We start from the raw sequence: 14,239 nt of genomic DNA on the forward strand, positions 1-14,239 counted from the left end.
TAAAAAACCAACTTAACAATGATTGTCCAAAAAAAAAAATAATAAGAGACCCTTCAAAGATTATCATGACCATGCAGTAAGACCTGTCAGTTAGTGCTATCACTGGATGGGAAGGGTTGACCCTATATAATAAAATACTGTCTCATTGCTTTGGATTGTCTAGCAAACAGAACAGTGTCCTAAAAAACAAATTCAAACGAATTCTTTAGGTTTAAAAAGCTTCTCTTAGAAATAACCAAATGTACTGAAATTATTTTTATTATTTTTAAACCATGAAATGTGATATTTTACTTTTCTTTTATGTCGTAATTGAAGTAAATGTTTAAAATAATTTCTTGCATCAATACGGAACCAAACCCGCAGCACCAAACCCGCAGCACCAAACCCGCAGCAGAGTGAGAAATTCTAACTCTGAGATGATTCAGCGTCACCATCATTGCCCTAATTTGATCAGAATGTATTTTTCTTGTTGCATTATTGGATGGGCTATCACGCACGAGAGACATAAATTTGAGTGTGCCTTGACTAATTAGCTTATTGCATGTTAATATGGCCGGAGGATACTAAGGTGGTCAGACTCTTATGTTCATATAAGTATAAATAAAGTGAGGCTCACGACAGATACACGCATATACAAAACTCCGTTAATATATTAAAACTTTTGAAATAAAAAAGAAGATATATATGTGTGTGTGTGTGTGTGTGTGCGTGTGTGTGTTTAACAAGAGAAAAATGTAAATCGAAACCAAGTCAGTCTATAGAAAATGTTACAGAAACCGGTGACTATTTACAAGTATCGTTTAAGAGCCACAGTCCCTCCTCAAGCCATTCATAGACCTCTTGACATGTGGCTATTTCTGGTCAAGTGGTGTATTGGTCTGCTGTTTAATAAAACAAGATGAAACAATCATGATTGTTTCTGGATGACAATCCTCTGAATGCGTTAAGTGTAGGGGGAGGCGGAGGGGGGGGGACGAGGTGGCCATCTTGCCCACTTCTGACTCCCTTCAAGTGGCACACACAAATATCAACATGTTATGTATTACTTTTGACTCGCTTCAAGTGGCACACACAAATATCAACATGTTATGTATTACTTTTGACTCCCTTCAAGTGGCACACACAAATATCAACATGTTATGTATTACTTTTGACTCCCTTCAAGTGGCACACACAAATATCAGCATGTTATCTATTACTTTTGACTCGCTTCAAGTGGCACACACAAATATCAACATGTTATGTATTACTTTTGACTCCCTTCAAGTGGCACACACAAATATCAGCATGTTATGTATTACTTTTGACTCCCTTCAAGTGGCACACACAAATATCAGCATGTTATGTATTACTTTTGACTCCCTTCAAGTGGCACACACAAATATCAGCATGTTATGTATTACTTTTGACTCCCTTCAAGTGGCACACACAAATATCAGCATGTTATGTATTACTTTTGACTCCCTTCAAGTGGTACACACAAATATCAACATGTTATGTATTACTTTTGACTCCCTTCAAGTGGCACACACAAATATCAACATGTTATGTATTACTTTTGACTCCCTTCAAGTGGCACACACAAATATCAACATGTTATGTATTACTTCTGACTCCCTTCAAGTGGCACACACAAATATCAACATGTTATGTATTACTTAGCATCATGAGAAACATTGCAAACATGTTTTTATATTTCATAAAGCTTTTAAATTTAACCATAAGAGCAATTGTATGCTTCTTCTAGTAATTCACATGGATGGATACCTCACTGGTTGGAAGAATGTAATCTTAACATAATTCTTTTGTCCGTTTAGTGAATTCATTTGTATCAAAGTAGATCATTGAATTGGAGGAACTACTGTCTATGTTTATATTACGAACTGATTTCAATTAATAAAGATATTTAAAGTAATTGTTTCATCCCTTGTTGTTTCTTTGCTTTATTCAAGAGTATTGATTCAACCAGGTTTCGTAAGCTTGTTATTGCCGGAAGTGGTCATGGATACAAGCACTCCACTACATATAAAATGCTTCCAATGGCATGCGTCTGACAACCAGTCTAACTTTTGGCTCTCACGTGTGGCTCAGATATTAGCTCCTCCGAAACTGAAGAGAAGGGGCGAAGGAGAGAAATTGGCGCCAAAACCAATAAGCTTCGAAAGGAGGGGCTCATTGGCCTTGACTGGCTACCCAACTAGAAGAAGGATAACTCTGAATTCAAACTTCTGATGCCTTGTAGCACTACCCTAACAGTCTGTCAGAGCCTGCAATGACTGATCCCAAGCTGCATCGGCGCTTGCCGTTTCTTTTGACATGTCATCTGCATTTTTGTGAGACGATCCATAGTCATTTTACGGCTGAAAGAGGCCATAATAATTCAACCACATCTATCAACTGGTAATGAACTAAAGTGGAAACACAAAAGTCATTCTATCGTGACATTTCTCTCAACCAGTAGGAAAATTTATATGTAAAAGTATTTGTAATTTATTTTACAATCCAAATAGAAGCTTTTGTTTTCTCAATTAATTAATTCTCAATTAGTCTATTTCATTATTACTTGCTGTTCGTTGTCAAGGAAACTATTGGTCTTATACTTAGGCGAAGATAAAACTACAATTTCTCAAAAACAAAACAACAACAAAAAAAAAAAACAAACGCATCCTTAATGGAACAGGTACCCAACCTACGACCCGCAATCTATATCCGGCCCAAGGTGGTGTGCTGTCCCTGGAAACCTCTGTCCACGGTGGATGATGAAGCCGTACATTCTCGGTTCCATTGTACTCGAAGTCTGAGTGATGAGATCGGTGATATGCGTGTCGGAAATGTATAGGTGGCCCTAATGACTAAATTGGCTTTATGGTATCGATTTAGAAGTTTGACAGAGTGAAGAGGTGAGATTGAAGTGGTGAGATTTAAGAGTTGAGATTGAATAGGTAAGATGATTCAGGAGTTAAAATTGAATAGGTGAAATGAATCAAGAGCTGAGATTCAAGTGATGCGATTGAAGAGGTGAGATTGAAAAGTTAAGATTGAATAGGTGAGATTTTTTTCTTCTTCTTCATCATTCTCATTGTTATGTTGGAGTGTTCATATGACTAGACCAATACATGAGATGAACTGCGCAGTGGTTTCCAAATCAGGGAGCTCTCCATAAAGTTTTCTTTCTATTGGGGTGATTTGGGGCCAATGTCTTATACGGGCCTCTTGGTAGAGAGAGCAGTTTTGGAGGACGTGGTCGGCATTTTCTGGTGATACTCCACATGGGCAGATTTCACTGGTTCCAATTTTGAGCTTCCGGAACATGTGTAGTCACATTCTGTTGTGTCCGGTCCTGAGTCGAAAGATTATACGTTGGTCTTGTCGGGATAGCTTATAGTAAGCGTCATCTTTCTTGTGATTTGGATGAGAGCTCGTCCATTTCTCATTTATTTTATCTACAATTAATTTCTTCATTTCTTCTGGATAGAGTGCAGAGTTTACTTGTGAGTAGGTGAGATTGAAAAGTTTAAATGATTTAAAAGTTGAGATTCAAGAGTTGAGATTAAAGAGTTAAGAGTGAAGAGATCAGATTGAAAAGGGGAAAGAGTGAAAAGATTTAATATGAGATTATACTAATTTGAAATACTTATAGAAACACACACACTCACTCACACACACTGGTCTGACTTGTTAAAATATCTGCATGTCATTATAAAGACCATTCGAAATATTCTTTGGCCCTTAAAAAAAAAAAGTATTTTTGTACTCAGTAGCTGGACATCTAATCGCGTTTTGTTTTCTAGGTGTTAACTTAGATATTTGTAAGATATATTAGGATTGTATGTCTCTAAGGGAACAAAAAAACCTTTAAAAGTATTCTTTGGTTTAACGTGGGAAACAGAAAGAGAGGACGATGAGAGACTGAAAGAGAATGTGTAAAAAAAAAAAAAAAGAGATTGCAAATGAAGATGGTGAGCTCGAAGAAGAGAATGTTCAAATGAAGAGAAAGAGTGTGTGTGTGTGTATGTGTGAGCGAGAGAAAGAGAGAGAGAGTGTCTGTGTGTGTATATGTATGTGTGTGTACGTGTTTCCAATGAGTAGAGAGAATAAAATAAGAGACAAATAAAGTCCCTATCTTATCTGGCCTTACAGTAGGAAATGTTATGTCATACAGCCATATTTTAAAGAGTTGAACCCAAGGCTATTTCATTCATAATCACACTACTCTCTTCTCTCACTATCATCTCAAGGTCAGCCTTTTGGAATGTAAATGGACATATAAATAGTTTTCACGGCGATTAAAAATAGTAGCCTCGTTTCGAAGCTGTAGGCTAGGGTGCAGTCTGTCACGTCTGCAGGCAGGGCCACGAGTTCTCTCCCTTTAATCTAACTACAAGAAGTCCTTATCTAAACACCATCGGAATCAAGACTCGGGCTGCTCTATATTTCTCGCTACGTTTTTTGATGAAAACTTAAAACCACCAGTAGACATGAAAACTTAAAACCACCAGTAGACATGAAAACTTAAAACCACCAGTAGACATGAAAACTTACAACCACCAGTAGACATGAAAACTTAAAACCACCAGTAGACATGAAAACTTAAAACCACCAGTAGACATGAAAACTTAATACCACCAGTAGACATGAAAACTTAAAACCACCAGTAGACATGAAAACTTAAAACCACCAGTAGACATGAAAACTTAAAACCACCAGTAGACATGAAAACTTAAAACCACCAGTAGACATGAAAACTTAAAACCACCAGTAGACATGGAAACTTAAAACCACCAGTAGACATGAAAACTTACAACCACCAGTAGACATGAAAACTTACAACCACCAGTAGACATGAAAACTTACAACCACCAGTAGACATGAAAACTTACAACCACCAGTAGACATGAAAACTTAATACCACCAGTAGACATGAAAACTTACAACCACCAGTAGACATGAAAACTTAAAACCACCAGTAGACATGAAAACTTAAAACCACCAGTAGACATGAAAACTTAAAACCACCAGTAGACATGAAAACTTACAACCACCAGTAGACATGAAAACTTAAAACCACCAGTAGACATGAAAACTTAAAACCACCAGTAGACATGAAAACTTAAAACCACCAGTAGACATGAAAACTTAAAACCACCAGTAGACATGAAAACTTACAACCACCAGTAGACATGAAAACTTACAACCACCAGTAGACATGAAAACTTACAACCACCAGTAGACATGAAAACTTACAACCACCAGTAGACATGAAAACTTACAACCACCAGTAGACATGAAAACTTACAACCACCAGTAGACATGAAAACTTACAACCACCAGTAGACATGAAAACTTAAAACCACCAGTAGACATGAAAACTTAAAACCACCAGTAGACATGAAAACTTAAAACCACCAGTAGACATGAAAACTTAAAACCACCAGTAGACATGAAAACTTAAAACCACCAGTAGACATGAAAACTTAAAACCACCAGTAGACATGAAAACTTAAAACCACCAGTAGACATGAAAACTTAAAACCACCAGTAGACATGAAAACTTAAAACCACCAGTAGACATGAAAACTTACAACCACCAGTAGACATGAAAACTTAAAACCACCAGTAGACATGAAAACTTAAAACCACCAGTAGACATGAAAACTTAAAACCACCAGTAGACATGAAAACTTAAAACCACCAGTAGACATGAAAACTTAAAACCACCAGTAGACATGAAAACTTAAAACCACCAGTAGACATGAAAACTTAAAACCACCAGTAGACATGAAAACTTAAAACCACCAGTAGACATGAAAACTTAAAACCACCAGTAGACATGAAAACTTAAAACCACCAGTAGACATGAAAACTTAAAACCACCAGTAGACATGAAAACTTAAAACCACCAGTAGACATGAAAACTTAAAACCACCAGTAGACATGAAAACTTAAAACCACCAGTAGACATGAAAACTTAAAACCACCAGTAGACATGAAAACTTACAACCACCAGTAGACATGAAAACTTAAAACCACCAGTAGACATGAAAACTTAAAACCACCAGTAGACATGAAAACTTACAACCACCAGTAGACATGAAAACTTAAAACCACAAGTAGACATGAAAACTTAAAACCACCAGTAGACATGAAAACTTAAAACCACCAGTAGACATGAAAACTTAAAACCACAAGTAGACATGAAAACTTAAAACCACCAGTAGACATGAAAACTTACAACCACCAGTAGACATGAAAACTTACAACCACCAGTAGACATGAAAACTTACAACCACCAGTAGACATGAAAACTTACAACCACCAGTAGACATGAAAACTTACAACCACCAGTAGACATGAAAACTTACAACCACCAGTAGACATGAAAACTTACAACCACCAGTAGACATGAAAACTTAAAACCACCAGTAGACATGAAAACTTACAACCACCAGTAGACATGAAAACTTAAAACCACCAGTAGACATGAAAACTTAAAACCACCAGTAGACATGAAAACTTACAACCACCAGTAGACATGAAAACTTAAAACCACAAGTAGACATGAAAACTTAAAACCACCAGTAGACATGAAAACTTAAAACCACCAGTAGACATGAAAACTTAAAACCACAAGTAGACATGAAAACTTAAAACCACCAGTAGACATGAAAACTTACAACCACCAGTAGACATGAAAACTTACAACCACCAGTAGACATGAAAACTTACAACCACCAGTAGACATGAAAACTTACAACCACCAGTAGACATGAAAACTTACAACCACCAGTAGACATGAAAACTTACAACCACCAGTAGACATGAAAACTTACAACCACCAGTAGACATGAAAACCTTGATAAAATGGTGTTGAACTACGCCCACCCACTTGTAAGCTAACATCTCAGAGGTCGCATTGCTGGAGCAGAGAATATACCAAAAGACACAAGAATCTACAAGTTACGGCAGTGGTTCTCAAACTGTGGAACACAGGACCCACGGGGTCCGCGAGACGACCGTAAAAGAGTCCGCAGAAAGATGACATTTGCATACAATTAAAATAAATGATTAGCTAAGAGCCAGTTTATCCAATAATATTAAACTCGCCCCTCAATACCGTTTAATGTGTCTGATGCGAACTATTCTATGACGTCATTTTTGACGCAGCTTGGAAAAACAACGATTGTTAACAGTCCTGAAATAGAATTTTATTTTGCGCATGAATATCAAATTACGTATTTCCCAAGCTTATCAACGTCGGTAGTTCAATCGCTTTGTTTTATCACGACATTCACAGAAGTAGACCAAGCTTCGTTTTAAAAGTACCAGCCATAGACTTATATAGTATACTAGACTGGAAACCGGAAATAAATTCTTATCCGCGACAGATCGATTCACAGACCTATATATATAGATAGATATAGATATAGATATAGATAGATAGATATATATACAGATTTTTATGTACGTAAACTCTTTTTTAAGCGCAAATGGGAGTCGCCCCAATAAATCTTTTCTGTCTTAGCAAAGTAATGATCTTTAGTTTTCAAAGTGTAGAAATAATGCAAAATCATTTCTCGGATATTCACGAAAATATATGAAACAAAACCATTTCCTGTTTGTTTCCATTGAGATAGGCCTAATGTTTCAAAAATCCTAGATCGAAATTATTCATGTTGATTTAATCATCATCGAAATTATTCATATTGATTTAATCATCTTATATACATTTAAATAGATTGATTACCTAGATCTTTTTAGATAATGTATCTAAAAATTGCAAAATAATAATTATGAGACGAGAGTACTCTTATTTTTGATGTTCAATTACTAGATCAAAGACTATATATTACATGGACTGCCAACACTAAGTAACTAAGTATAAGTTCCATTCACCGAGGCGTCCTTGGTTGCATGGTAAATTCACTTCCGGTAGATTTTTTTTTACTATATAAAGAAACCATTCCCGAAGATTTTATACCACCACTTTTACAGCGAATCATGAATGGAAACTGAATTGTTAAAGAAGATGTTACAGATTTAAGTGTGCACAAATCAATTTGTGACTTAATTCTATAACTGTAAAGCTTTATAACTGATTTTCTTAGCCAATATAAACTAATTAGCCAAGCCTGTATTTCGTGTATTTTCTTGTTTACGACATTGATTGAATTGTGATGCCAGTTTGGATTTTTTTTGTTTTAAATCACATTTGACAATTTACACATATCTCGTTTGGTGAATGAACATATACCAAAAGAAGTCTGTTTTGGCGAGCTAAAAGGTGGTCGACGTAACAGAGGGGACCCATGGAAATGATTTGAAGACCAGCTTAGGCGCCAACTTGCCTTAGCTGACATAGAAGACAGCACATTGGTTACATGCGGCTTTTGAATGAGAGCTGGAGGTCACTCACAACGGCCGCGGGATACACATATAGATCTGAGACATGGAAACTATATAGAAAGTAACTAAAACTACGTGAGCGCTTTCGCCATAGATGCTTGCGCTCCATCATGGACAAAGAGTGGCAAGACAGCTCTACAAACAGCGTTGTAGTTGCAACCGCCGGTATGGACAGTATAGAGGGACTTCTAATGTACCGACAGTTACGCTGGGCAGGGCATGTATCCCGTATGGGAGACGAACGTATGACAAAGGCAGTCTTTTTTTTTTTTTTTTGACGTAACAGAGGCGCCCCATGGAAACGCTTCAAATACCAGCTTAGGCGTCAATTTGCCTTGGCTGACATAGAAGAGAGCACCTGTTTGCATGCGGTCTCAGAACGAGACAGCTGGAGGTCACTCATGAAGGCCGCTGGATACACATTTGAGAGCAAAAGAAAATCCGCTGCCGATGACTAACGCAGACGGCGAAAAGAAAATCTAAATCAACCACCTGCTGACAATGGTTATGCTGACCCTGGGTTTGGCAAAATATGTAGGTCTCAGCTGGGGCTCCGCAGCCACGGGAAATACTGCATTCCTCACTGATTTTCGGATTCGAAGACAAGTCTTATTATTATATATATTTACTTCTTGTTGAGGGAAGAAGAGAATTATATAGGCTATATATATAATTTATTGACATTAAATTTATAATTTAGTTTAGTTTACCATGAGATCCCATTATATGAAAAATATAAATATTAGTTAATTTTAACATGGTTTAGTTTTGTTTATTAAAGGATAATCAGTGCCTTTCAATCAGATAAATTTAACAAATAACAAATAATATAACTAGGATGGCTGCCTGGTCGTGCGGTTTGCGCGCTGGACTGTCGTTCGGATTTATCGACGGTCGATGGTTCAAACCCTGCCCGCTCCCATCTCCCGTCGTCCTGCGGGAGGTTTGGACTAGGAAGTAAACTATCTTCAACTCTGAAGGAACATCCGAAACATGTAAAACATTTTACAAAACAAACATTATTAAAGTTTCCTGCTGTAAAAATCTGGCCATGTTGTGGTTAACACTATCTCTAATGTAAACAAACAACTGATCTTTATTCTGTATATAGAATCTTCTTCCGTTGTGTGGATGTAACGTTCACTGAAACTTTAGTTTCAGGCCTTACTTGTTAAATTCAATACAAATTTCAAGCTGATTCGTTTTATTTAAGAATCTTAACTATCCTAGCTGGCTAGCGAGTATAGATATGTTCAAGTGTTTTATCCATGATTGGCATGATGATAATCATCTAGAATAGATAGATCATAGAGTTAAGTCGTTAAGAGTATGATAGAGTTCTAGTCTAGATCACTCTTCTAATTCTATATTGACTAGTCTATATAGTATAGACTATTCCTTCTTTGAGTGTATTAACATATCTTATATACAAGTATAACTAGATATGAAAATAATTCGATCCAAACTAAGGTTTAGGTACTAGTTTTTATATCTGAGCTTTTTTGATCTGGAATATATTAAATATTTCTTTAATGGATTGGTACATTTCAAGCTGTGTTTTCCAATTACTTTTAAATAAAATTAGATTTAGTTTATAGATGGACTATCCAACTCAACATTTCTATTCTACATTCTTTTGGGTCTCGTTTGCTTTTTAATGTACTGCTGCAATGCCTGGTGGCTCAAATTGTGCTATTGTTGGTTGCCATACTCTGAGAGCCAAATGTCGTGGTCTTTCTTTTCACAAGTTACCAAAGAAAGGTAAAAATGATGTATGGCGAAATGATCTTATTGCTCTGATTGACCGTGTTGATTCTAGCTTTAATCCTGATACTGCCACAATATGTTCCCGTCATTTCAAAGAGAGTTGCTTTGTACCAACTAACAACAGCCATTCTACACCAGATAAAGGTAAGTATTCAATCCATAAGTTATATATATATATGTCACTGAGTATTATTTGTACTATAATAATAATATGCTCATTATTAATGAAAAATTATATTAATGTAGTGCAACATATTTAAAATGTTAGTGAACATTAGTCATTAGTAAAAAAAAACAAAGAAATGATAATCGATTTTCATAGGGAAAAGAAGGAAAATGATATTGTTTCTGTAGCTGGAGAGACTATTGAAATAGTGTAAACCTTTAAATACCTTGGTACTATCCTAAACAATAAACACAATTTTACTGCAAATACTGATTATATCAGCAAAAAAGGTCAGCAAAGATTATGATTACTAAGAATACTGTCCTCATTTAATGTTAGCAAAAAGGCCTTGGCTATGTTTTATCATGCTCACATCTGCAATATTTTAAGTTTCAATATCACTGCCTGGTATGGCAATCTGAGCATTAAAAATAAAAATAAACTTTATAGAATCATAAATGCTGCTGGTAAGATCATTGGCAAAAAAAAACAAACCCCATTTGGGCAGTTGTTTGAGACAAACATCTATAAAAAAGATAACAAGATCCTCAAAATAAAGAATCACCCTTTGTGTCAGGAATTTGTGATTTTACCATCACAAAAGAGATACAAGACACCGATAGCAAAGACAAACAGACACAAACACTCTTTTGCTCCCCTGGCAATCAAATCATTAAATAAGAACAATCTGGTATAAACTTTGTCACATGTAAATTATGAGTGAGTCTGGTGTGAATGTACACTTTGGTTTCTTATAGTTATAATGTTTTTTGTTTGGTGTAATGCACAAATTGTAAGACAAATTTCCATACGAACAATAAAGATTATTATTATTACTATTATAGTATATGGCAAATGAGTAGAAAGTAAATACTAATTATTTCAAGTCGAATCAAGTCAATATATTTTTTAATTGTTTTGCATAAAAAACAATATCAGTTCTGCTCACATTAAAAGTAATGTTACTTTTTTTTTCACAGATGTGTATTTCAAGAAGAAACCACATTATCTTAAACCTGGAAGTTTACCGACAGAATACATGCCACAAAAGTCAATAGTTACACATAAGCCTATTCCACGTAAAGTTCCAGTAAGTATGGCATTTAGAAATTCAAAACTTTAGAGACAAACAAATTAAATAGTTTCTATTTTTATTGCATAATTTATACATGTTGAGTTTTCTAGTATTGTTATGCAATTAACAATGAAACAATTATTTATTTAAATTTAATGCACATTGTTTCAGCTACCTCGTGATCCACCTCCACTACCGTCATGTGTCAAGTACAGAAATTTGTCTGAACTGAAGAAGGATGTTTGTAATCCTCAATGCTTACCATCTCCATGGTGTTTGCTGGAAGTTAGTGAAAATCAGATAATGGTTGGTATGTTGAATGAAAAGAAAACAACAGTGAAATTAAAACTAAAAATTTCAGAAGACTTAAAGGTTTCTGCTTCAATGATGGAAAATCCTATTCCAAATTTCAATGAAATTATGGAAAATATATCAATTTTTAAATATTTAAAGAGCTTTTCAGAGCGAACATTTTGCCCTGGAATACTTGATAATAACTTACAAATGTATGCAGATTCTAAATATAGTGATGATCAGATTTATTACAAAGAATTTTATATTGGCAGTCAGGAAACTGTAATTAGATCTACTAAATGTGAAGTACTAACTAAGCAGACATCAACTGGTTTCATATGTAAAAATTGTAATTATGCAAAACGTTTATTGAATAATAAGTTACTAAGAGCAAAATCAAGAGATTCTAAACCATTAAGCAAACAGGACCCCTTACATAAAGCAACAAGAGAAAAGATTATTTCGCAACTAAAAAATGCTAGAATGGAAACAAATTACTGTCAACAACAATTAAAACAATTTCAATCTACTTTGATGACAGATAGTGTTGAACTTAGTTATCATTTGAGCCAGGATTTAAAAAATGTTATTGAACACACAGACAATGAATTAGCAAAACTTTTCTGGGAAGAGCAAATGAAAGCATTTTCAATAAAAGAAAAAGGAATGAGATGGCATCCAATGCTGATCAGATTAGCAATTTTAATAAGAAGTAGAAGCCCGTTAGCATATGATACTTTACGGAAAACTGGGATTTTAAAACTGCCAGGAGCTTCCACGTTACGAGACTACACAAATGTATATGAGTCTAAAGAAGGGTTTAATGAATCTTCAATAGAAGAACTCAAAAGAATATCACAAAATTTTAAAAGTGAAGAAAAATTTGTTATACTTCTTCATGATGAAATGATGATTAAATATGATTTAGTTTTCAATAAAACAAATGGTGAAGTTGTTGGTTTTATAAATTCTCATACATGGAATGAAAAATTAGAAAAAAACATTGCCAGTCATGTGCTAGTTTTTTTTGTAGTAGGTATCAACACACATATTAATATTAGTCTAGGTTTCTTTGGATCAATAAATATTGCATCAGGTGATCTATTCCCTTTATTTTGGCAAGCAGTGGGGTATTTGGAAACAGATTGTAGCTTAAAAGTAATCGCTTCGACAAGTGATAAGGCCTCTTCCAATCAGAAAATGTATCAAATGCATAAAATAGATGATAATGATGAAATCTGCTTTAAATGTGTAAACCTCTTTTCCCCAGATAGGTTCATATTTTTTATCTCTGATCCACCTCATTTAATTAAGACAGTGAGAAATAATATTCTGAACAGTGGTTATGGGCAGACTCATTTATTATGGAACAATGGGAAAGAAATACTTTGGAAACACATATTTGATGTATATAATATTGACTGCCAGACTGAAACAAGACAAACAAAATTAACAGCAGAACATGTTAATCTGAATAACATTTCAAAAATGAATGTTCGTTTGGCGGCACAAGTTTTGAGCTTTTCTGTGGGCACTATGATGGGAGCTAGGTTAGGACCAGAAGCAGAGGAAACAACAAAACTTATTCTTCTAATGAATAGATTTTTTGATTGTCTTAACGTGTCATCATTACTAGGAGGAACATACAAATGCAATTCTGATTTGCTCCCATATACCTCATTAAATGATGAAAGATTTTCTTTTCTTGAAAATGAAGTTTTAGGATATTTTAAGGAGTGGAAAATGAATATTGAGAAGCGTCCAGGATATTTTACAAATGTGCAAAAAAGCAAGATGTTTATTTCTCATCAGACGTTCAAAGGCTTAGAAATGACTGTTAAAGGTTTCTGTGGAGCCACACGATATTTGCTTTCGCATGGTGTTCCATCAGTCCTTAGCAATAATTTCTGTCAAGATCCATTAGAAGAACACTTTGGAAGGCACAGAGGATTGGGTCAAAGATCAGAGAATCCAACATTGTATGCATTCGGGTATCAGGAAAATAAATTACGCATACAAAGAAGTCTAGCTCTTCAGTTACACCCAAAGGGCAATATTCGTAGACAAAATGAAATACCAGTTTCCATCAATACTAGTCCATTGAAAAAACTGAAGAGAGTTTAAAATATGTTGATGTTTTCAAAAATTTATTCTGGAAATGATGGACATATAAATAAATTAAATTACAATAAATTACATTTTAATTACAATAAATAATTGAAGTAGTTAATTTACTGATTGTGACTGTTTGCCACAATGTTTAGTTAAAAAGAATAATTTTTTTTTAGTTATGTTGTCTATCTTAATTAGATGTACTTTTCTAATATAAGAATATAATTTTATTGAATAATTGTAGCAATTTTATGTACTTGTATTCCATATTTGTAAAGGTTATCTTGTAAGACACATCACATTTGGGTGAATAGATGTATAATTTTTTTTTTTTCAAGTAGATGTATTTGATCTTTTTTTTTTAATTTTTCATTTATCTCTTTAGTTTTTTTGAAAAACTTTCAAGGTAATAAAATTTTGAA

At 34.6% G+C, this 14,239-nt stretch overlaps 2 protein-coding genes across 5 annotated transcripts in view; one reads left to right on the forward strand and one right to left on the reverse strand.

The window, feature by feature from the left end:
• The window catches only part of LOC106062496 (protein FAM184A-like), a 121,255-nt gene that overhangs the window by 38,161 nt on the left and 68,855 nt on the right, over positions 1-14,239 (reverse strand). The gene's annotated exons all lie outside the window — the stretch shown is intronic.
• Positions 9,730-13,996, forward strand: LOC106073428 (uncharacterized). The gene is made up of 3 exons (XM_013233970.2): positions 9,730-10,314; positions 11,317-11,426; positions 11,583-13,996. Exons 1-3 carry the CDS (start codon positions 10,074-10,076, stop codon positions 13,827-13,829), a joined length of 2,598 nt encoding a protein of 865 aa, XP_013089424.2. The 5' UTR covers positions 9,730-10,073; the 3' UTR covers positions 13,830-13,996.

This window comes from Biomphalaria glabrata, chromosome 1 (genome assembly GCF_947242115.1).
Source record: "Biomphalaria glabrata chromosome 1, xgBioGlab47.1, whole genome shotgun sequence".
Classification (NCBI taxonomy): domain Eukaryota; kingdom Metazoa; phylum Mollusca; class Gastropoda; family Planorbidae; genus Biomphalaria; species Biomphalaria glabrata.